The 26,407-nt window shown below is 40.6% G+C and overlaps 1 protein-coding gene across 8 annotated transcripts in view; it reads right to left on the bottom strand.

Moving 5' to 3' along the window:
- The window catches only part of grip1 (glutamate receptor interacting protein 1), a 384,971-nt gene that overhangs the window by 43,266 nt on the left and 315,298 nt on the right, over positions 1-26,407 (bottom strand). For all 8 annotated transcript variants that reach the window (XM_048549316.2, XM_048549318.2, XM_048549314.2 and 5 more), the window contains 2 exons: positions 21,183-21,328; positions 15,980-16,060 (listed from right to left, as the gene is read on the bottom strand). In XM_048549316.2, the coding sequence (XP_048405273.1) occupies positions 15,980-16,060; positions 21,183-21,328 (227 nt within the window). The remainder of the gene's footprint in view (positions 1-15,979; positions 16,061-21,182; positions 21,329-26,407) is intronic.

Raw genomic sequence — 26,407 nt, 5'->3', positions numbered from 1 at the left:
AAATGCTAAACTAGCTTTTATCTGTGATTCAATATCATTAATATATGAACTGTAACAGCATGTGTCCTTTTACCTGCACAGGAACATGAAAATTAAAACACACTCAACATTTATGGAAAACACGAGCTATTTTAATAATGCTGATCAGTCCAAATGAATCACATCAAAGTGTTGGTGGTGTGGAATCTGTATTATACTTCTATTAAAAAAATAGAATCAGTAACGTAATGTAAAGGGCTCTCATTTTCTCACACTTTCAACTACTGAGCTGTGGGAATTCAACTCTCTTTCTGCCATTGTGTTTGTTTGTATGGAATTCACAGGAAGAAGAGAAAACTATGAATCTCAATATTTGAAAGGAACTCAGGACTTTCAAGTACACGATTTCAACTTCAAATGTTTGGAAGGAAGGAAATTGGGAAGCCAAACTAGGAAAGCACATAGCAGGCTTCACCAGTGGTGAATAAAAACCAAAAGAACTGTCAAGCTGCAAATCAGGAACGAAAACAAAGAACCAAGGAAGGATCACCGGACCCGAAATATTAACTCTATTTTATCCTTCACAGATGCTGCCAGGCCTGCTGAGCTTTTCCAGCAACTTTGATTTTATTCAGCAGTGGTGATTCAGGCTCATACTAGCCAGCTTAAGGGTATTCTATGTTGCCAATGCAGTCCCATTATATGCACAAATTATAACATTATTTACAGTTCATTTGAGGGCCATGCATGCTGCTGGTAATTTACTGTCTGTTCCTCAATGCCTTCAAAGAGGTAATGATGAGCCACCTTCATCAATACAGCTAAGTGATTTACCGACAAAAAGGCAGCGAAGAGTCAGTCACAGCATTGTAGAAAGGGGACCATTTATTGCCAAGAACGGTCAAGGGTGGTACTTCTGCATCCCTAACGGGTATTACAGAACAAAATAGGTATTTATAATAATTTAAGTTCTTTTTCCCCTGCGAGGTTTATTTGATTCTTTGACCTTAAATTCTGCAGTCATGATGAGATTTCAACTCGGATCTGTGGCTCACTAATCTGGGAACATAGCCTCGATTTGGGCACACCTTTAAAGAAGATAAGATGCACTGCTCTAAAGATGGCGAAGAAAACTAGTAGTAATTCAAAGGAGGCTTATTTGTACAAGTTGAATTACATTTACATTGGTAAGCTATTTGTATTCGAGAACACAGAAGTATATTACTGCAGTATACTAGATAATGTTTTACACTATCAGGAGAATTTCACAACACCGCTATGACTCAAAAAACAATACACACAAGAAAGCTTATAAATGAATGTGGAACAAGACGTAAGAACAGAAGTAAACCATTTAGTTGTCAAAGCCTGTTCTGATGTGTAATGAGATTGTGGCCAATATGTAGTGCAACTTTATATAGTCATCTATGTGTCCTATCCGTAAAAAGCTTCGGTTAACAAAAATTTATCAACCTAACATGTAAAATGAGTAATTGATCTAGCATCAGCTGCCATTGCTGAAGGAGTTCCAAACTTCTATCGCACTTCTGTGTGTTGAGTATTTTCTAATTTACATCTTGAAAGGTCAGCTCTAATTGATTTTTGGACCAGGCTTTCTAATCTACCCAATCTATTCCCCTTTATAATGTGAAAAATTTGGTAAAATCATCCCTTAAACTTCTAAATTCCAGGGAAAGTTTTTATTGTAATTTAATTGCAGAAGGCCCAGGTTCAATTCCAGCCTTGGGCGATTGTCTGTGTGGAGTTTACACATTCTACTCGTGTCTGCATGGGTTTCCTCCGGTTTCCTCCCACAGTCCAAAGACAAGCAGGCTAGATGGATTAGCCACGAGAAATTGCCCATAGTGTTCAGGGATGTGTAGGTTAGTTGTGTTATAGGGGGACGGGTCTGGATGGGATGCTCTGAGGGTCGGTGTGCATTTATTGGGCCAAAGTGTAAGGATTCTTTGAAATGGAGGACAAGATGGGCTGAAATACTTCCTCCTGGGCTGTATCATTTCTATGGTTCCTCAAAATTCCATGTGGCATTGTGGTAAACCTATAAAACTCCGACACCAATATATCTTTTCTAAAGTATAGTGTCCAGAAATGCCAACAGTACTCCAGGTATGATTTAACCAACTGAAGTCTGAATTCTATTTCCACCTTGCATTCTTGTCATCTAGATTAAAGAGAGTGAGGATTCCAACAGCTTTCACGATTACTTTCTGTACCTATTTATAACATTTAAATAGTCGATGTATCTGAATTCCAAGTATCCAATTCTAGCATCGTTCTATCATTTTAGGGCCAAAGTGGATGACCTTTCATTTCTTTACGTTGAATTCATTTGCCACAGTTTTATTTACTTACCTAACCCTAACCCTTCTCATCTAATAACATACCTGTAATATTAAATTTCCATCTTCATTACATACAATGCCATCCGTCTTTGTGTCATCACAAATTTGGATATGTGACTTCATCTAAATCCTTCGTAAAAATGAGGAATAATTGAAGCTCGAACCGAGATCTCCATGGGACACCAATGCTCACATGCTACCAACTAGAGAACCTGCCCATTATCCCTACTCTTTCTCCTGGTCTGTTTAGCCACTTCCCTAAACAGGCCAATAAATGTGTATTCAACTCCACATGGTACAGCTTTAGTTAGGTCTCTTATGAGGGACTTTATCAAACGCCTTCTGGAAAATCATTTAAGTAACAATCGTAGAAATTCTCCCATCAAATACTTCACCCAGGGATTACCTAGACTTGGAAAATTGAAGGACATTCAGGTCTAATAGTAAAGTTTCATCCTTTTGTACAGAATAGTTTATTCATACAACAGACTCAGCTACAGAAAAGTTAAAACTAACCTCCAAAAACAGGATTTCAAAATACTTCTTAGGCTCCTTCAGATGCTTTGAAATGTTTCTGATTCCAATGCTCTTCTGGCTGATTTCCATTCTATAAATTACACTTCATTCAGCACTTGGCTGCTTATAGCTACTTTAGTCAACTTGTTCAAACATGTCATGTCACATATCCAAGGCAGGGAGGACCTCAAATTGGATCTTCTAGCCTAGAGACCTCTATGCCATAACATCCTCAAATGTTACAAACTTTGTTTTCGGCTTTGTTAGATTTTTAATGAACCTGTTTTGGTATGCTGTGATACACCTCTAGAGCAGGTGGGACTTGAAGCTGGACTTCCTGGCCCACAGGTAGGGAAACTTCAACTGCTCTAGAAGAGCCCTTCCTCACTGCTGCTTAAATCATTTCCCACAGCCAGTTGCTAATCCTCATCATTCCTGTCAGTCATCTATACTGATTAATGCTTCACATTTGAAATTCACAACTTCCATCCCTTCCTCATTGTCCCTAATGCACATCTTCCTCGCCGTTTTAGGAACCTTAGTCAATGGGAGGAAGTCTTTCGCATTGAACATATTTTGCCCTGCACATCACTCTTTCTACCAATGGCAGCTACACCACCAGTTGTTTATGGCCCATACACAAGAACTCCCTCCCTAAACCGCCTTGCCTCCCTCCTCAGGTAAAACAATTCAGAAAACACAATCTGTCAAACACACTTTTAATCACTTTTTTTTAAAGCTACACGTCCTTTTCTTTCTCATTACACCTCTGCATTCTTTTTGAAGACGTTAAAGGAAATGGCCAAAGGGGAGAATAATAGTGGGTTAAGGCCAGGGAACTTGGTGAGGGTGGAAATAGAGAGGTGAAGGTTCTTCCTAGTGGGGAATAATTCTGTTACTCGGTCCAGCAAAAATGCAAATATACATATATATTTTCCAGAGTCTAAAAAAACACTAGAGTACTTTTTAGCTACCAGCATTACCTCCAGTTACAGATAACATTCATAAATCAGCTGGACTTTGCAGATCATTTGTGCTGTTTAACTCCAGAGATGAAGTGACACCCTTATTACTTAATATGAAAATTATCAGCTAACGTGAAAACAATATATATGACTGTATTAAAGATTAACTGTCCCCAGTTTCAAATTCTTTCCACTGTTAATGGAGAAGAGGCGTCAGAGGGGTAATCAGCTTTGCTCTATCTACAGTAACATCTTAAAAGACATTAAAAAGTGAATTCATGATTCCACTACAAGCGATGCGCTGGAAGCAATTTCGCCTGTGCAGCCTAAAGTTGATGCCTTTTCAAATTCACTCCAGAGGAAGATGCTTGACATCTATGGTCTTGTGAAAAGCAGGCACTCTCCACAAGGTACATTAATTTGTTCTTGGCAAGTTATTAGCACTGAATCATTGAAAATCAAACTGCTTAATTAATGAGCTATAAATTGCACTACTGAATGAGTTCTGCTGATCTACATTATGATAATTAGTACTAAAGCCAGTTGAAAAAGGGGGTTAGGGAACCAGACACACATTCATGATCCATATCACTACTTCAATATAGTTATTTTCCAACGGTAGTTTGGAGATATGCGCCTAGACTTTGGCAGGCAGCGATAAAGAGAGTGAGCTTGCCATTGACCTTTAAGAAGACTGCCCTTAAAGGTTCTGCAATCCCTGGGAGAGGAATTTCCCCTTAACTGATAGCAGTTTAGATCTAGTATCCCATCAAAGGGGTCTCCTGGCACACGGCCATAGTGATATCAACAAATAAGTAGGCAACCGAACAAATTCAACCATTCACACATTTGGGAAGCCAGACAATTAAAACCTTAAAATCTTTGACATTTAATTTATATTTTCAGATAGTAAATTAAATTATGACAATACTAAGATAAAAGCTAATGAAAATCATTTTGTTTGCAATGTAGAAAGATGCACTGAGTTCAATTTCCACAGGGGCTGAAGTTCCTATGAAGGACTCTCCTTCTCAACCACTCCCCTTGCTTGAAATGTGGTGACCCTCAGGTTAAACCACCACCAGTTGTCTCTCTAATAAGTGGTTAATCCTACAGTCTGGTAGGACTATAACAACTTTAATTTCCTCTGTGCCCTTTGCCCCTGTTTATTTAATATTTAATCGGGAATATTATTAGCATCTTCTACTGTGAAGACTGAAGCAAAGTATTTATTCAGCTCCTCCACCATTTCCTGGTTTCCCCATTACTATTCCCTCAACTGTCTTAGCTGCTAAACTATTTTTCCAGCTCACGCCAGCTAATCCTGGCCTCCCTCCTTTGTAAATACTCTTATTTAATATGATGATCGCTGTTTCTGATCCAAGCTTCTCTCTCATAATCTTAATGCGAAGTTCCACCATGTTGCGATGTTATTACCATTGTTTCCAAGTGGATCAGTTAACCTTTGAGTTAAAAAAAATGATAAAAATCAGCTTTTCTGCGAGGATCCTTAGCCATAATTATAACATTAGTTTGCTGCTAAAACAGAGTCACACTGCATTCAACATATTGTAAATTTTCTGACGATATTTTATCAACATGCAAGTTTTCACTAAATCACGATTGTATAGATGAATGTACTCTGTGGGGCTTTTAGATCACATCCAATGAGGAGGGTATTCTTAGTGCCAGGCAACTAAATATCAAATGTTCTGTGGAAGGGTCACTGGACCTGAAATGTTAACTTGGATTTCTCTCCACAGATGCTGCCGAGTTTTCCCAGCAATTTGTTTTTGTTTCGGTTTCTGATTTCCAGCATCCGCAGTTCTTTCAGTCGTTTTTTAAACCACATGCTCATGATTAATCAATTGGGAATACTGTTGCAGCATGCCATTATATATGTTTTAATAGCTGTTTAATACATTCCAGCAACTTTAAGATAACAATTTTCTCCCCTTGTTGTCAAAGTTCAATGGTTTGATCAATGGCCAGCCATGGCCGATTGTGATTTTCATCCCTATTCAATAATTTGCAGCAGTATTTCTTTACAATTTGTACAGCTCTTACATTTTGGTCATTTTTAAGGTGGCATATATTAACTTTAAATAAAATCTTCAAATCTGTACAGCGTGAAAGCAGGCCATTCAGCCCATCGAGTCCACACTGACCTTTTGAGGAGCATTCCTTCCAGACCCAACTCCCTACAAGTCTGCATTCCCATACTTAATCCACCATACCTGCACATCCCTGGACATTAAGGGCAATTTAACATGGCCAATCCACCTAACCTGCACATCTTTGGACTGCATGGGAGAAAACTGGAGCAATTAGACGAAACCCAGGCAGATACAGGGAGAATGTGCAAACTCCATACCGACAGTCACCTGGGGCTGGAATTGAACCCAGGTCCCCAGACCTGTGAGGCAACAGTGCTAACCAGTGAGCCACCGTGCCACCAAAACAAGCACCCTCTTGTCTTGCAACCTCTCTTTTTCAGGAAATCATTCATGCACTAGGAACATTGTTAGTTGGTTGTTTGCTTTCAATATTTCAGAGAAAAGAAAATAATTCTTTATAAAGATTAGAGAAAACAGCACACACAGTGGACTGCTTGCCTAAATATAGGAAGAATAAGATTTACACTGCTGGTTTCCAGTCATTGAGTCTTTAAAACATTAGTAGCTTATCAGTGACAAAATATTTACCTTCTTATGAAATTTGAGATTTACTGCATGTATATCTTCACAATGATACCCGAAATTGGGTCTGCTTAATTGACACATTAATCCAGTAATTTTGAATATAATAATTACTACAGTGCCTGGACAAATATTTGCCTGATTTGAATGTTGCTTGACAAATACATTTGAATGCAAATGACATTTTGTTTCGTCCCTTTCGTCTCAAATTTCTTATTATCTTATCCAAATTATGTTGACTTTTGCTGATAGTCATTCGTCAGTTGGGAGCATAGACAGGAAAGCCTATCACACTGTTCAACAAATCCTGCCTCATTTTTCCTTACCTCATTCAAGCAAACTGATAACAACTGCTGTTGTCCAACTGTTGCCTTGGACGTTTGTGTCTGTACTGTCTTACTTAATAATGCACCAAACAGGATTGCATTTTCATTTTTAATATGAAGCACGGTGTAGTACTTCATGACATGAGAACGCGATCCTCATAGAAAACAAAACCTATAATCCCACATCTAAAATGGAAAGCTAATTTATTCTGCAGATTAGCAAACTAAATCAAGAAATTCCATCTGAACTGATTTTTGGCTCAATGAGCAAATTCTGAATGCATGATATCCTGTCTAAATCCGATTCTAAAAATTTGACCAATTCTATTTCTTTTCTATCAATATTTCAGGAAAATTATTTCAAGAAATTTAGCTCGTTGTTTAAGGTTCTTGTGAAGATTTGTAGCTTGGACTATAGGTGAGGTTGGGGATTTCCTCGCCGAGTTGGCTGGTTATAGTTCAGACGTTTCGTCACCGTGCAAATGTAACATCATCAGTGCGGCCTCTGTTTAAGCAATGTTGTTCTACTCCGCTTAGTATTGATATGATCTAGTCTGTTGACACATTTTGTGTCATTTCTGGTTCTTTTTTGCAAGGGTTTGTATATGGGGTCTAATGCCACATGTTTTTTGAGAGCTTTATGGGTGGAGAACTAGGCCTCTAGGAATTTCTGTGAGTGTCTATGATTGGCTTGGGCTAGGACATTCATGTCGTCCCAGTTAAACTGACGGCCTTTGTTGTGTGAGTGTACTGAAATGAGGGAAAGTTCACCATGTTGTTTTGCTGCTAACTGGTGTTAAGTAGCTTGGTGGCTAGGTTCCTTCCTGTCCGGCTGATGTAATGTTTTTGGCAGTCCTTGCACGGTATTTTGAACACTGTGTTGGTCCTGCATTTCGTGGGAATGGGGTCTTCGGCCCTTGTAAGTGTTTGTGGTCGTGTGGCTGTGGGTTTGTATGCTATTCTGATTCCTAGTGGTCATAGCAGTCTTGTTGTCAGTTCTGATATGTTTTTGTTATACAGTAGTGTGGCCAGTGTATTAGGTCGCATTGTGCCCACCTGGTGTCGAATATCTAGTAGGCATCTGCAGATGGAGTTGATGGGGTATTCATTGACAGCGAAGACGTTGTATAGGTGCTCTTCTTCCTTCTTGTCAAGGACAGGTGTATTGCAGTGGGTTGCAGCCCATTTAAATATAGTGTCCTTACACAGTTTTCTCTGTGGATGTTACAGTGATTGCTGTGGAAATTGACGATTTGGTTGGTGTGGGGTGCCTTCCTGCATACTGTGGCTTGGAATTCCCTGTTGGTCATTTGTTCTACCCTGACATCTATGAATAGAAGTTGATTGTTATTTTCCTCTTCTCTTGTGGATTTGATCCTGGTGAATATGTTGTTGATGAGGTGGCGTGTCTCTTCTAACGCAGTACATTTAATGATGACAAAGGTGTTGTCCATGTATCGTATCCACGGTTTTGGCTGATTTTTTTTTGGGGGGGGGGGGCTGCGTGGAGAGATAGTCATGCGCTCCAACCTTTTCCTGATGGCCTCTGCAATAAATCCTGAGATGGGTGACCCCATTGATATGCCATTAAACTGTTTGTTTACTTGACTATTAAAGGTGAAGTGTGTGGTGAAGCATAGGTCCAATAGTCCGAGTATACTGTCCTTGCTGATGGTCGGCATTCTTGCTTCCTCTAGTAACGTGGCCAGTGTTTATTTGGCTAGTGGGATGTCAATGGACATGAACAGCATTGAAACGTCAAAGGATATCATATTCTTGTCATCACTGATTTTAATGTTCTTGAGGTTATTAAGGAATTCCTGAGTTGAGCGGATGGAGTTGGATGATCCATTAACCAGGTGCTTATTGTAGGTCCTTGGCTAATGTGAATGTAGGTGTGCCCAGTAGGGATAAAATTAGTTTGAGGGGAAGGTCTGGTTTGTGTACTTTGGGGAGTCTGCAGAAGCAGGCAGTGTTCAAGCCTTCTCGTTTCATTTTTATGTAGTGTGTCTTGGTTACTTGTCCTGCACTCTTTAGTTTCTTCAGTGTTTGGGTGATCCTATTTCCTAGCTGCAGCGTTGGGTGCATCTCCACCTGTTGGTGAGTGTTTGCATCTGCAAGCAGTGCCTGTGCTTTCTCAACGTAGTCCATAGAACATAGAACATAGAACATTACAGCACAGTACAGGCCCTTCGGCCCTCAATGTTGTGCCGACCTATCATACCGATCTCAAGCCCATCTAACCTACACTATTCCATGTACGTCCATATGCTGATCTAATGACGACTTAAAGGTACCTCAAGTTGGCGAATCTACTACCGTTGAAGGCAAAGCGTTCCATTCCCTTAATACTCTCCGAGTAAAGAAACTACCTGTGACATCTGTCCTTTATCTTTCACCCCTCAATTTAAAGCTGTGCCCCCTCATGCTCGCCGTCACCATCCTAGGAAAAAGGCTCTCCCTATCCACCCTATCTATCTGATTATTTTATATGTTTTAATTAAGTCGCCTCTCAACCTTCTTCTCTCTAATGAAAACAGCCTCAAGTCCCTCAGCCTTTCCTCGTAAGACCTTCCCTCCATACCAGGCAACATGCTAGTAAATCTCCTCTGCACTCTTTCCAAAGCTTCCACATCCTTCTTATAATGCGGTGACCAGAACTGTACGCAATACTCCAAGTGCAGCCGCACCAGAGTTTTGTACAGCTTCACCATAACCTCTTGGTTCCGGAACTCGATCCCTCTATAAATAAAGGCTAAAACACTGTATGCCTTCTTAACAGCCCTGTCAACCTGGGTGGCAACTTTCAAGGATCTGTGTACATGGACACCGAGATCTCTCTGCTCATCTACACTACTAGGAATTTTACCATTAGCCCTGTACTTTGCCTTCTGGTTACTCCTACCAAAGTGCATCACCTCACACTTGTCTGCATTAAACTCCATTTGCCACCTCTCGACCCAGCTCTGCAGCTTATCTATGTCTCTCTGCAACCTACAGCATCCTTTGTCACTATCCACAACTCCACCAACCTTAGTGTCATCTGCAAATTTACTAACGCATCCTTCTACACCCTCATCCAGGTCATTGATAAAAATGACAAACTGCAGTGGACCCAACACCGACCCTTGTGGTACACCACTAGTAACTGGTCTCCAGGATGAACATTTCCCATCAACTACCACCCTCTGTCTTCTTTCAGCAAGCCAATTTCCGATCCAAACTGCTATATCTCCCACAATTCCATTCCTCCAATAGCCTATTGTGGGGAAGCTTAACGAACGCCTTGCTGAAATCCATATAGACCACATCAACCGGTTTACTCTCATCTACCTGTTTGGTCACCTTCTCAAAGAACTTAATAAAGTTTGTGAGGCACGACCGTCCCTTCACAAAACCGTGCTGACTATCCCTGATCAATTTATTCTTTTCTAGATGATTATAAATCCTATCCCTTATAACCTTTTCCAACACTTTACCAACAACTGAGGTAAGGCTCACTCATTCCAAAAGTGGCCTAACCAATGTCCTGCACGGCTGCAACATGACCTCCAAACTCCTATACTCAACGCACTGACCAATAAAGGCAAGTGTACAATCTGCCTCCTTCATGACACTGTCAATCTCAGACTCCACTTTCAGGGAACTGGAAAACTATTAGTTCATTGGTTGATAATAGCTGCTAAATTGTCTATTATACCTTACGTCCACTTTGTTCATAATGACGATTATGTGCTCTATGTCTGCAGGTAGGATGACGCTGTTCCTGTCTTTTCTGAGTCCCTCGAATGCTTTTCTCTCTGATGTGTTTAAGGTGTCCCAATCATTCCTCTGGTTCAAAGCAGGGATTATAGTCTGTCTGATGGCCCACTGAGTTTCATCTGTGAGTCCATTTTGTTTCAGTGTAGCTTCCAGGGCAGTCATGAAGTCTGTTAAAAAAACCCAAAAGAACTGCAGATGCTGTAAATCAGGAAATAAAACAAAGTTGCTGGAAAAGCTCAGCAGGTCTGGCAGCATCCATGAAGGAGAAAACAGAGTTAATGTTTCAGGTCTGGTGACCCTTCGTCAGAATTAGTCTGTTCTGTTGGCACTGCTGTGGTTATAGTTTAGTTCGTGTATTAGGACAGCTCTCTCGGTAGCTTTCTTGGTTTCTGCAAGTGGTTTGTTGGATAGGTTTCTTACCCATGAGCCTGGTTTGTTGTTGTCCTTAACTTTGTGGCCAATTAGTTTGGTTAGCTTCTCCTATAATTTGTCTCTCTTCTTAGTACTGGCCCTGTGTTGTTTGGTGGTGATGGTCTGTCTTTGGGTTGCAGTCCATTGTTGGTCGGTAGCGTTTTGGTATGAAGATTTTTGGCACAAAATTTCTCGCTCATACTTGTGAAGCTGGTTATGGGCATTGTTAATCATTACCGGAAGCATTCTGCGGCCATGTTGTTCAGTTATTTTGTGTGCCTATGGGTTGTTGAGTGGAGGTTTTTACTTTACGCTGCGGGGCTGTACCTGGTTCCTGAGGTATTTGTGGAGGGAATAAAGTTGTTCACGGGTAGAGTTCAGTTGGTTGGTGAAGAAATTAGACCTCATATACAAACCCTTGCAAAAAAGAACCGGAAGTGACACAAAACACCTCAACAGACCGGATCATATAAATACTAAATGGAGTAGAATAACTTCGCTTCATCAGAGGCAGCACTGATGATGTTACCTAGCATGGTGATGACACGTCTGAACTATAACCAGCTAGCTTGGTGAGCAACTCAACAACCTTAATTAGATGCTCCCCACAGAGAAAAAACTGTAGGTTAGTCAACTACTGTTTCATGTGGGGCTCAATGGCATAATAAGAGTTAAAGTTAAATTCTTATGACAGTTCATTCCTCTGTGGTTGTGCTTGAAAGATACTAAATTATGTTCCCGCACTTCAAAATTAGTGGGTAATTCTGGAATCAGCTTCAGTTTTTTTTAAGTTTTCATTTAGTTCTACAGTTTTAAAATGAGCCAAAGTTCCCCTATTTTCACTTCTTTGGGCTCAGACACTTCCACATTTGATGCTACCATAGTTCATAAAAGAACAACATTCTCGGACCACCTTCCAAAGCTATCAGCCATATTCCAAAAGTAGAATTTTAGACACAGGAAAATGTGGTTTGACAAATTTGATGAGAGGGCGTTGTTATAAACTTGCACACAACATTGATTCAGTCGCAATTGGACAATTGCATCGAGTATATTGGTTTAGGAAGGAACATGAAAGGTGCAGAAAAGATTCACAAGAATGGTTCAGAGATCAGAAACTTAATTTGCACAGTTTGGAGAAGCTGGGGATGTTCTCCTTCAAGAGAAGGTTGAGGAGATTTGATAGGAAGTATTCAAAATCAGAAAATCAAAAGAATTAGAAAAGCAGGATTTTATTTAAATGGAGAGAGATTGCAGAACTCTGAGGTACATGGCAATCTATTTGCCCTGATTCATGAATTACTTAGAAGCTAGCAGTCAGGCATAACAATTAGGACGGAAAATAAATTTGTAATTTACTTCAAGGGGAGTGCAATAAAAATAGAGATTATTTTGCTGCAGTTACACAGGCTATTTATAAGACCACATCTTAGGTACTGTGTAAATTTTTGATCTCCTTAAATAATTGCACTAGATGAAATTCGGAGAGGAGGCATTCAGGATTGGCAGTAAAGTCTAATTTAACAAGTCTTACTTAATGGAAGGGAATCTCCTCTCAGTATTGTGATACTGATGACAACAATTAGAAAAATCATCTCAGACATTTATAAAATGTAGCGGAATGGAAGATCTTACAGAGATATGTCTGGTTTTGAACAGGTAGTGCACATTGCCCAAATAAAAAAAATTCTGAAACTTGTTACTTGTACCTATCAGGATAGATGCAAGAATACCAAATTTTAAAGGGAACAGAGTTTATATTGTTGAGAAACAGAATGCGCTAATGTAACAAATACTCCAAAGCTACTGTCAGTGGAATCCCATGATTGGTCAGTACTTAGTGAACAATTTAAAAATTACACCAGCATTTAATTTAGGATCATCAGCTAAGCTCACAACGGTTCACTTAGATTTGCTAGAAACAACATATTTATACACGGGGCCAGGTCCATCAGGAACATTAACAGACATTTCCAGAATAGAGTCCCAGACCAACCTCATGAACACACGTCAACTGTGGTGAGGCTTATATGATGTAATGGGATACAAAAGGAAGTCAAGTAGGACTGCTAACAGTAATACATTCCTCCCCAATAAGCTCAATGCTTTCTATGCATATTTTGAACAGAAAGTCAGTGAAATAATGTCACTTGCCCTGACAGCCTTGAGTGCACCACTCAAGACACTGCTTCGGATGTCCAATTGGTCTTCTTGAGGGTGAATGCATGGAATGCAACTGGCCTGGATGGAGTCCCCAGCCAAGTACTCAGGTCCTGCATGGACCAGCTGGAGGAGGTACGTGCAGACATCTTCAACCTCTCCTTACTACAGTGGTGAGGTTCCCACCTGCTTCTAGAAGACCACTATCATCCCAGTGCCAAAGAAAAATCAGGCAACGTGCATTAATGACAGCCATCATTATGGAGTGCTTCAAGGGGTTAGTAATGGCACACATCAACTCCAGCCTTCCACATTGTTTTGATCCACTACAATTCATCTATTGTCACAATAGGTCTATGCAGACATGCGCTCTGTGGCTCTACACTCAACCCTGAATCATCTGGATAACAAGGACACCTATGTTAGACCACATTTTTCTATTGACTTTAGCTTCACTTTCAACACCATAATTCCAACAAAACTCATCTCCAAACGTTGAGATCTAGGACACTGCTCCCCCCTCTGCAACTGAATCTTCTCCTGATTGCAGTCTGAAGAAGATAGATGACAACACTTCCTCTACAATAATCCGCAACACTGGTGCCCTGTGCCTAAATTGATGATACCATCATAGTGGGTCGCATCTCAAACACTGACTAGATAGAGTACAGGAAGGAGACACACAGCTTTGCAGATTGGTGGAATGAGAGCAAGCTCTTCCTTCAATGTCAGCAAAATGAAGGAGCTGGTCATCAACTTCAGAAAGTGGAGTGAAGCAGATGCCTTTGTCTGTATCAATGCTGCTAAGGTGGAGGTGGTTGAGATCTTCAAGTTTCTGGGAGTGATGCTCACCAATAATCTGTCCTGGTCTATCCATGTTAATGCTATGGTCAAGAAACCACACCAATGCCTCTACTCCCTCAAAAGCTAAGGAGACTTGGCATGTCTACAATGACTCTTACCAATTTTTACAGATGGGGCTGAAGGGCCTGTTCTGTGCTGTACTGTTCTATGTTCTATGTTCTAAAACATCCTATCTTGGTATGGCACTGCACTGCACTGCAAAAAGTGATAGAGAGTTGTGAATGCAGCCCAAATCGATCATGAAAACCAGCATTGCTTCCATTAACCCTGTCTACACTTCTCAATGCCTCAGGTAAGCAGCCAACATAATTAAAGATGCCTCCCACTCCGGTTATACTCTCTCCCATCAGCCAGACACAAAAGTTTATAAACATGTACCAACAAATTTAAGACCATCTTCTTCCCTGCTGTTATCAGATTTACGAACGGACCTCTCATATATGAGAGTCGATCTTTCTCTACACCTTCTCTGTAGCTGTGACACTATATCCTGCATTCTGCTCTCTACTTATATAAGCTGTGATTTGTCTGGTTAGCACACAATACAATACTTTTCACTGTATCTCAGTACATATGACAATAATAAATCAAATCAAATCAAAAAGGTCCTCTGCAGGGAAAATGAACATCTTTTCACTGTGTCTTTTCAATTCAATAAAAACTTGGTGTTCGGGAGGTGTCACAAATGGCTGTTGGATTCCCTATGGCATGTCTCATCCAATCAACATGGACTTCCCTCTTTGAATGTAAAGATGTGCAATAACTCTTCCCTGGTATATTCGCCATGGCAACACCTGAAGCTGAGTCCATTTTCCAACCAAGCAACACCCCAATCCTAATGGAGTACAGATTGCTGTTCCACTTAAAAAATTGTATTCCTACATTTAGCCTGAAACATGCAAGACAAAAGCTTCGATAGTATGTTTTTTATTTCAGCAACTTGGGCTCTGTACTGAAAAACCATGAGGTGAATATTGGAAAAACAATGTTATAATGGATTCATTTAAATAAAATAACAATAAATCCAAGTATCTTACTGAACTACCTTTTAGAGGTAAGTATACATTCACCAGCTTTGAAGTTAACATTGAACTACAGTGTTTTCCCTTTTGTGAAAGCTAATCCATGAACAGTGACATGCAAGTTAACAGAGCATTCTGTAACAACATTAGTTCTATTTGTGCAGCAGTGATAATGAAGAACCAGTGAACCGTCACAAAGAAATTTAAATCAGCAAAAACAATCAGAGCAGACTTCAACATAATCAATACAAATGAGAGAATGAAAAGCTGAATAAACACATTAAGGTTTTTCAGAAAGCTACACAATCTTCTTCCAAGGCACTTTCTGATGCTAGCTCTCTAAGTATGTTTTATACCTTTTGCTCAAAGTGCATGCAATTTCTGGAAGACTGCATCCTCTGTAAGTGAACTTAGACAGCGGCATCGATTTTTCAGTGCCCTACGTGGCAAAATTGAAAAATGTTTCTCAAAAATTCATTGACAATTCTGTTACACATATTGCTGAAGCCTTCTTTCCCCAATAAACATTGCCACGCTGTTCAATAACACAAACGGCACAGCTCAGATTTTGCCAATTTCAACTAATGTCCATAAATCCAAATGCTTCCCAAAATCAGTCGTTTCACAGTGCCTCCAGGAGTCCAAAACCTAGAGTCGCAGAAACTAAATGTAGCAATCTGACAGCCAAACTTGCAGGAGATCAACTTTAATTTATCCGTGCCAAGTCATATTTTCAAAAGTACTGTTTGGTTGCAAAGATCATTCTGTAACATTGCACATCATCAGGATTACTGGCCTTATAAGTGGCATATGAACAATTCTAGTGTTCAGAACAGTAAAGCATAAATTGTAATGCATTGCATTGTTTGTAGGGAAATCTTGTTTGATATGATAGTTCACACAAGTACTCACAGCTGATGGTGATGCCAAGTTCCACACCACTCCTCTTTGGTAGCTTCACATGAAATGTGCCACTGCTTGGTACAACTGATTCTGTACAAGGGAAATATGGAAGTTCAAAAAGCTCAATGTAGAGATTTTTAAACAATTTTTAATGTTTAATCTGGCTTATTAAGTGGCAACAATTCCTATTATCTCTAAAACCAAACATTTGATGTGTTTCATTTAAGGGTGCACAATATATATTAGCTACAACAAAGTATAGAGCTGGATGTACACAGCAGGCCAAGCAGCATCAGTGGAGCAGGAAGGCTGATGTTTCGTCAAAACATCAGCTTCCTGTTCTCCTCTAATGATGCTTGGCCTGTGTTCATCCAGCTCTACCCCTTGTCATCTCAGATTGTCCAGCATCTGCAGGTCCTTCTATCTCTGAAACAATATATATGTGCTGCCTCTTAGACTGATCATTTGCAACTTTGCCTTTCTATTTAACACAATGAACATTATTTTAAAGCTGATTTCTTATCTGTCACTAATATCTGTTGCTGGCTTTCTCTGAAATGACCTTAACCACCACCACTATTCCCTCTATATCTGTACTGCTTCCTGAATTCACTATTCCAATGCTTTTCTTCTTGGCATCCTATCCTCCTCCTTTCATAAACTCCAAAGCTTCTCTTTGGGAATGTCCCAAACGAAGTTAAGCTAAATCAGCAACAAACTCATCAAATTCACTTGTCCTTCCAAGTCCGTCCAAGACTTGGCTGTAGCACATCTCTCTGCAAGTTTCTCAAACTGTACAACACTTCACAAGTGTTTTGTTCTTCTACTTTATTCTTGGCCTTTGGTTGTTTCCCCTTTTTATCGCACCACCTGGTATCATTTTCAGCTGTTCAATCCTAGACTTTGAAACTCTTTCGCCATTCCTATCTATGGTTAAAAAGCCCTCCCGCTCTCTAACTGTTGGGACGGTTCCTGACCAGAGGTGGCCCAATCTGGTCACCTGTTGGCATAAATATGGCTGAAGTTCCAGAATTAGCTTGCCTGATCCAGCATTAAGGTGAGGTCATAAATTAGCACGATAGTAGTTTTGAGAAGGAGTTATCCCAAGGTAACAGGTTCTACTTTGAACTAAGAATCTTACAAATAAATATACAGGGAGTTCTAGAAAAACAACAGCCGTAAATGTCTGTGGAATATGGATTGATAAAAGATGTGTGAGAACAGACAGCCTTAAGTTTGTAGCAAACATTAATGAAAAAGAAAAAGTATGACCCCACAACAGAGACAAATAATAAGCCTTATTAATGCAAGAATTTTAACTAGGTATAACCATATAGCTCTACTGGAACTGATAATACAACCTTTATAACAATTAGTAAAACTTAAAATCCTTTTCTGTGCCCAGTAATGAGGATCGTAAACTTTATCACTGAACTTAGAAGGTCCTTAAGTGATAGGCAAGCATAACATGGTAAGTAAAAAAACTGCTCACAAATTATTAGCTAAACAATGTTAACAATAGGTGTAACAATAAAACCTTATATATAACTAACTTTATATTAGAACTAATATTATGAATCTTATAGCAATTAGTAAGGACTAACCTCATTTTGTATCACTTGAGTTTCAGACAGTGGGAAATAGAATTTCATATGGATAGCAATAAACACAATGAATTACAGAATTCGAGCAGTCCTTAGAGATAAGCAAGTCTGGGAAATGTCTGAAGGACAGTAAAGTTAATAGGATACATTGTAAGATGTCAAGCCTGATGGTATGATGTCCAATAAACATCATGGGGTCATAGGGAACCTAGGGCTGTCCATCGGGGTGTCCATCCTTGATCAGGTATTTCACAGGTTTGGATATATAGATTAAGGGGAAAGGAACACTGCTAATGTTGCATGTAATTATTGTAATGTAAAATGGATGAAAATGCTGTATCCCATCAGTGAAATCAGAGCATCACTGACCTCTCTTCTGATCAGTATTTAAGAGGGCGACTGTGCCCCATGCGAAAGCCAGAACGACAGCAGTTTCTGGACTGACCTGCATATGTGGTAAAAAGCTTGAATAAAGATTGATTGGACTTCTTGAGGCCACTCTTTGACATCTCTCCTCTACCATAACCAAACCTTCAGTCAATCCCATCTTTAAAGTTTCTCTTCCTGGTTCTATTCCTGTTTTCTTATACTCTTCTGAGAAACAGTTTGGGACGTTCCACTCCAAATGATGGACAAATTAAAGTTTTAGTGATGAGGAACAATCCATTCTAAACTACAATACATTCATGCAACCACTATTCAATAGATAATGTTAAAATAACTGGATCAATACTTTTGCTTAAAGTTGATACAGAGGAGCACCATATGAAACACATTAAAAGTCTATACACTGAAAGCAAAAGAACACAATCAATTTTCACTGAACTGATTTTAACCCTTTGAAGTGTGCTCACTGTCAATTACATATCTTGTTTGTTTTCCACTCCGGGTACATTGTTGGTGTTCTGGACTATTTCAAAAGTTGAGATACTTTGGATCATTATTTTGCCTTTATTGTGCATTACATGTTAAGATGACATACAAATTTCCCATTTAAGATTTCTCAACAAAAATCACTCAGGGGGTGTCAGTTCCCAAGGAATGATTTGATGTTGTTAAGACACTGATGAAATAAAACTGGTGCAGAATGGGTTGTTTCAGTGCTGTAATGTTCTATGGTTCTGTGACATGTATTAGATTGGTCAGAAAATCAAGCATACTGCTACTCATTTCTGCTACCAAATGGGAGCATAGCAAGTCGTATTACTCAATTGGATGACAGCTGAGTCTGAATTCCTCCCATGAATAATGTCTTCCAGGTTTTGCTAATTTCCTATCACAAGATAGCATACATCATCAGTAATGAAATGTGAGGCTGGATGAACACAGCAGGCCAAGCAGCATCTCAGGAGCACAAAAGCTGACGTTTTGGGCCTAGACCCTTCATCAGAGAGGGGGATGGGGTGAGGGTTCTGGAATAAATAGGGAGAGAGGGGGAGGCGGACCAAAGATGGAGAGAAAAGAAGATAGGTGGAGAGGAGTGTATAGGTGGGGAGGTAGGGAGGGGATAGGTCAGTCCAGGGAAGACGGACAGATCAAGGAGGTGGGATGAGGTTAATAGGTAGAAATGGAGGTGCGGCTTGGGGTGGGAGGAAGGGATGGGTGAGAGGAAGAACAGGTTAGGGAGGCAGAGGCAGGTTGGACTGGTTTTTGGATGCAGTGGGGGGAGGGGAACAGCTGGGCTGGTAGTGTGGTGCAGTGGGGGGAGGGGACGAACTGGGCTGGTTTAGGGATGCAGTTGGGGAAGGGGAGATTTTGAAGCTGGTGAAGTCCACATTGAAACCATTGGGCTGCAGGGTTCCCAAGCGGAATATGAGTTGCTGTTCCTGCAACCTTCGGGTGGCATCATTGTGGCACTGCAGGAGGCCCATGATGGACATGTCATCTAAAGAATGGGAGGGGGAGTGGAAATGGTTTGCGACTGGGAGGTGCAGTTGTTTATTGCGAACTGAGCGGAGGTGTTCTGCAAAGCAGTCCCCAAGCCTCCGCTTGGCTTCCCCAATGTAGAGGAAGCCACACTGGGTACAGTGGATGCAGTATACCGCATTGGCAGATGTGCAGGTGAACCTCTGCTTAATGTGGAAAGTCATCTTGGGGCTTGGGATAGGTGTGAGGGAGGAGGTGTAGGGGCAAGTGTAGCATTTCCTGCGGTTGCAGGGGAAGGTGCCGGGTATGGTGGGGTTGGAGGGCAGTGTGGAGCGAACAAGGGAGTCATGGAGAGAGTGGTCTCTCCAAAAGGCAGACAAGGGTGGGGATGGAAAAATGTCTTGGGTGGTGGGGTCAGATTGTAGATGGCGGAAGTGTCGGAGGATGATGCGTTGTATCCGGAGGTTGGTGGGGTGGTGTGAGAGAACGAGGGGGATCCTCTTTGGGCGGTTGTGGCGGGGGCGGGGTGTGAGGGATGTGTTGCGGGAAATACGGTCAAGGGCGTTCTCGACTACTGTGGGGGGGGGGAAGTTGCGGTCCTTGAAGAACTTGGGCATCTGGGATGTGCGGGAGTGGAATGCCTCATCGTGGGAGCAGATGCGGCAGAGGCGGAGGAATTGGGAATAGGGGATGGAATTTTTGCAGGAGGGTGGGTGGGAGGAGGTGACTTTCCACATTAAGCAGAGGTTCACCTGCACATCTGCCAATGTGGTATACTGCATCCACTGTACCCGGTGTGGCTTCCTCTACATTGGGGAAACCAAGCGGAGGCTTGGGGACCGCTTTGCAGAACACCTCTGCTCGGTTTGCAATAAACAACTGCACCTCCCAGTTGCAAACCATTTCCACTACCCCTCCCATTCTTTAGATGACATGTCCATCATGGGCCTCCTGCAGTGCCACAATGATGCCACCCGAAGGTTGCAGGAACAGCAACTCATATTCCGCTTGGGAACCCTGCAGCCCAATGGTATCAATGTGGACTTCACCAGTTTCAAAATCTCCCCTTACCCCACCGCACCCCAAAACCAGCCCAGTTCATCCCCTCCTCCCACTGCACCACACAACCAGCCCAGCTCTTCCCCTCCACCCACTGCATCCCAAAACCAGTCCAACCTGTCTCTGCCTCCCTAATCTGTTCTTCCTCTCACCCATCCCTTCCTCCCACCCCAAGCCGCACTTCCATCTCCTACCTACTAACCTCATCCCACCTCCTTGACCTGTCCGTCTTCCCCGGACTGACCTATCCCCTCCCTACCTCCCCACCTATACTCTCCTCTCCACCTATCTTCTTTTCTCTCCATCTTTGGTCTGCCTCCCCCTCTCTCCCTATTTATTTCAGAACCCTCCCCCCATCCCCCTCTCTGATGAAGGGTCTAGGCCCGAAATGTCAGCTTTTGTGCTCCTGAGATGCTGCTTGGCCTGCTGTGTTCATCCAGCCTCACATTTCATTATCTTGGATTCTCCAGCATCTGTAGTTCCCATTATCACTGATACATCATCAGTAATGCAGGTTTGCAAGAAACAAGCTTAAAAATCAAATCATTTCAGATAACACTACGCTCCTTTTGTAAGGGATGCAATAGTAATTCCTTTATGAAAACTATTCCCTTTCCTACTTTTTGTTAAAAAAGCTGGAAGTGAACCACATCTCCTACATAATACCTTCCCTCCAGATTTACCTGCGACATCAAACTCTATTTCGAGGGTGACTTTGCTGGTTCCAGCACAGTCCCGAAGGAGCTGATTGGTTTCCTCCAGGGTGCTTTCTTCAGTAGGGATTCCATTGATTGTCAGAATTCTGTCTCCAACCTGCAGCAATCCACACCTGCCAGACACACAGACAAAAAACACCATCTGTCACATGCACTTCAGGAAGTGAAAGAGACAGAACTTGGAGTGTGTGTGACGCCTGAATGCTGGTAACAACCCTAGCCACCTGTTACTTTCTATTAATGAACTTGTGCCCTATACTTTGACACAAATCTGTTGAACAGCAGTAGCACACAGGATTCAAGCTGCTACCTCGAGCAAAGAATTCCATTGAACCAGTTAAAACCACAAGTTAAATATAGATGTCCATTCTGTCCTTGTGGCTGCAATTTAACTATGGGTGCGAGGATTACACCATTTTTCAGGTGAGCCTTCCCAGCTCAAAATAACATTTAAACCTGTCCAATGTCACACTGGCTTCACTGCTCTCAGCATATGCACATCGTCAGTTTAAAACAGGCACTAGGCCCCCTCGATATGCTATTGCTTGGGGAAGAGTTAGCAACTGCTTATTTTTTAAAATTCTTGCATGAGATTTGGGGATCGCTGGAAAGGCCAGCTTCCTTAGGTTCTCATGAAAGAAAATCCCAAAGACTGACTGTCCTCCAAGGGGAAAAACTCCTCCTCATTTGAGTCTTAAATGGGGACCATAATTTTAAGCTGCACCCTCTGGTTCCAGGTTTACCTACGATGGAACACATTGTCTCAGCATCTATCCTGTTGAACCATCTCAATCTTATTTGTTTCAATAAGATCAATAAGATCATCCCTCATTCTTATGAGCTCCAACAAGCAAAGATGCAACTTGCTGAAACATTCCATATAACTTCATCATCTCTGGTGTCATTCTAGTGGGCCAGCTCTTAAAGAAACTACAGAGGTCAGAATGGCACAGTGGTCTTACCAATGTCCTGCCTTAGCAACAAAAATAAATAAGTTCTGCATGTCAGGCAGAAGCGGTGGAGAGAAACTACAGTTAACATTTTGGGTCGAGTGACCCTTCCTCAGTATTTAGCACGACCTGTTAAAACACACGAAGTCTGATAATGAACATCAGTAAGAGGAGTATCACTGCATCATCTGAATCCAAAGCAACATTGCAGGCACAACTTCACAGGTCTTCCCAATCACAAGAGCCATTGCTGGTGTAGACGTTGCCATGATTCATCTCCAATGTGTCATTGAACTCTTTATTAAGAAAAGATCCAAGGCACAATATTAATCATATGGCATTCCAACATAGGGATTAGTTTTCCCCACTCAGAAGAGTGAACAATTTATTGTTACCATGGCTCTTTTTTACCCGAATGTAAAGAATTAAGTGCTTTCTTACCAAGGGCGCAATGTAATTTGAATTAGACACATAACTCAGCATGTATTATATAACATATCACAGCAAGTAGTGGAGGTTTAGCCTACACATGCAGATTCGCTGTGCAGCTGCTAACACAAGACTGTTCCGGAACTGACTGCAAGACTCCTATCACCTCTTTGGAATAATGATAGCACACTAACCAACAGTCACACTTCATCAGCTACTCTCAAAGATGGAAGACCCCAGACCCACAATGGGCAGGACCAATATGATATACAAAATACCACACAGAAATGGCGAGAAACAATACATAGGACAGGCCAGCAGGAAACTCAGCACCAGGATACACCAACACCAACTCACAGCAAAACAGCACGAACAACTCTCCCTTGTTTCTATTCACTTTGCCAAAGGAGGAGATCAGTTTAACTGGGACAATGTAACAGTACTAGGACAAGCAAAACAAAGACAAGCACAAGAATTCCTGGAAGCCTGGTTTTCAACCACTGGAACCATAAACAAACATGTTAAAATAGACCCCATCTACAGACTACTCAGGAGCAAAGCCAGAAACAGAACTACCCACCGTAACAGACCAGACCATAGAAGTTCAGAAGAGAACAACAGCGCTTCAATGGGGGCTTGACAGCACTGAAGACGTCACTAAGAAGAGGGTTGAAATGTTGACACCAAAACCAGTTAGCTCAGCGCAACCAACAACTCCAGCCACGACCCGAGCTACAGATCTTCACTAAAACAAATTCTGAATTATTTTATCTTTATAAAATTTCTCCTAGTTTCCCTGCTTTAAAGAGAACAACCTCAGCCTCATCAGTTGATCAAACTAATCTCTCATCTTGAAACTATTCTAATAAACTTCTTCTGCATTCTCTCCAAAGACACCACACGTTTCTAAAGTGTGGCATCCAGGATTGGACAAAGTACTTCACCATGAGCTGGAGCAGTGTTTGACTGCAGACTTAGCATTGCTTCTTGCCTTTTGAGTTGGGAGTTTGGTAAGGGGTTAATATAAAAGAGTTTAAGAAATGTCTGGAAAGTTTAATAAATATTCTTGACACAACCTATATCCCAGTGGTCTTATAATCTAACTAAACTATAACAAATTTCTATACTCTTCAATGGAATGGCTCTACTGAAAATACAGAATCTGCAGTTAGTGCCGTGTTTCCGTCCTACTTGATTCAACTTCTCTGGAAAAAGCTATTCCTTGGACATCTGGGGTGAACCTGGCAAGAAATGCCACAAGCGGCTAATGCTTCATTTAGAAACTATAACATCATAAGAAATTGGAGCAGAATTAGACTATTTAGCCCATCAAGTTTGTTCCACTATTTGATCATGGCTGATATGTTTCCCAACCACATTCTCCTCAGTTATTCGCATAATCCTTGATCATCTTATCAATCAAGAACCTATTTATATCTGTCTTAAATACACACAATGATTTGGCCTTAGATGGCAATGAGTTGCACAGATTCACCTCCCTCTGGCTGAAGAACATCTTCCTTATCTCAGTGACCAAGCCAAACCAATTCTCAATGGAGAATCATACTGCCTATCAGGCCTTTTTCCTCAAGAACATTTGTCAAACTAGATATTAGAGCTGAATCGGTATCCAAAGGAAATGATTTTCCTTCTTTCATTTGTTGGAGGCATCAACTAGTTCTGCAGAAACTAGGGTCTCCAGCTGAAAACTCTATTCGAGGACGGGACCAATGCATAAAGCAAAAAGGAAACTGCTGCCAACTCATCAAGCTAACCTTGAATACCAATGAACAGAATGAGACCTCACTCTCATCTAAAAGTCACATAATCTGGGCAGTAATAATTTCACCCTGTCAAAGGGAAGACCAAGTTGCCAAAATTATTAATGTGAAATAACTTAAAAAAATGATAAACATTCATAACTAAAGTCAGTTCCAACACAGATTGTAAGTTACATCTGAAATTTACCACATAATTCGACAATAAAAATAATATTTTTCGGGTGACAGAAGTTCCAGAACTAATACCATGAATTACTTGGAGAAGGAGAAATTGTGATAAATATAGATACATCTGATTCACAGTTTCCAATTCTTCTAAGTATGTATTGGTTTGACCTCGAGGTGAAGACACTGTGGGTCATGGGAGATGGAAGATGATTAAAAAGGTAATAGGATTTAAAACAAATTTCCTGCTGTGGTTAAGCATTTGAGGATAAGGAGCAACAGTGAGAGAAGAGATTTTAAAGATGACTCATCAATGCTGTCAATGTAAATAGCTTCTGGGTACAAACATTTTTGTTCAGGTGGATCTCTGATTGCAATCGTATTGTAATGTGTTACTTGGCTTCCACCTAAATTTCTGTAATAACTGCATCGTAGGTTACAGATTTAACACAGCACAATTGCTGAATAATGCTGAAAACCGGACTTCATGATATAAATCATCTTTACTGGATACTGCATAATTAGTTGACACTAATTAAGATAGCAGAAAATTCACAGTTAAATATCACTTTTGGAAAATATATACTAGAAATACACATACATCAATAGTTGAACTCATGGAAAATTCAATCCATGACTTTCGGACTAGAAGCTATAATTTATCGTACACCTCATTTTGAAGTTTACTGCAGCTTTTCAGGGGTCAAACTGCAAAAACTTCAGAACCAAACTATGCTCCCAGATCTGTACCGATGAGATTCATTGTAAATGCATTAGTAATCATGGAAATGAGTACCAGTTAAGAGATAGTAAACATATGTATAAGTTTAATTTTTATTTTATCTAAATTATTAAAAAGTGATCAGATCATTAACAATGATTAATAAGAACTTATTTTGTTGTTGGTTTTCATTTTATTCCCTTATGATGTTTTGTTTTAGATTGCACTTGAGCACAAATCAAGCATGAGGATCAACTCTGAAAACATTCCCTATTCAAACATTGCCCCTATAGCTTGTTGTCTAGAAGGATTCTTGTCAAAAATTCGACATTTATACAAGTTTCTGCAGTGTCATTTGTGTTAGGGCAATCTCATAAAATGTGAATGGTACAGAGTTCTACACTGCACATTTATGTAGGTAATTGTGTCTGGAAGTTATTATAGTATATCGTACTATTGTATTTTTTTGTTCTTCTAGGAAGCTACAAATAAAGATAGCTCAATCCTAATGAGGTGAGCATATAGTCTTAACGCAACACAACACTATGCAACGCAACAACTATGTTAATGCAAATCTGTCAACTTGATTTTTGCAGGCTTCCTCAGATTTGTCAGCCAGCTTAAAATAAATTCAGGAAACGCATTTTACTTTGAGGATGAAAACAAAACCATGATTCAGCTATTTGAAGCATTCCTCTGAGAAGCGTAAACATCATTTTGGGAGAATTTTGTGCCCAAACCATCTTGACCTTCCAAGTGGAGAATGACAAATGGAGATTGTGTTTGAAGTATATAAATTCTTAAAATTCCTCAGAGTCTTTGAGAAGGTAAATGCTAAGACATTCCCCAGTCGAAGAGTCTGACACAAAGGCTTATTGTTGAGGGATAATTGGTTGGCAATTAAGGATTGAGAGGAGATATTTTTTCACTCAGAAGGTTATAAATCATTGGAATTCTCTACCACAGAGGTCTCCGAATGCTCAGTCATTTAATATATTCAAGATTGAACACGACAAATTTTTGGGGATTACATGGAATCAAGGGAATGAGAATCATGGGATATGGGGAGCAGGTGGAAAGTGAAATTGAGGTCCTACAGGCTTTTGGGATCAAGAGGACTAATTCTACCCAATTTATGTTATGTGA

Source organism: Stegostoma tigrinum, chromosome 18 (assembly GCF_030684315.1).
Source record: "Stegostoma tigrinum isolate sSteTig4 chromosome 18, sSteTig4.hap1, whole genome shotgun sequence".
In the NCBI taxonomy this organism is placed as follows: domain Eukaryota; kingdom Metazoa; phylum Chordata; class Chondrichthyes; order Orectolobiformes; family Stegostomatidae; genus Stegostoma; species Stegostoma tigrinum.
The sequence above is the reverse complement of the archived record's forward strand: the minus strand, read 5'-3'. Positions and strand labels throughout refer to the sequence as shown.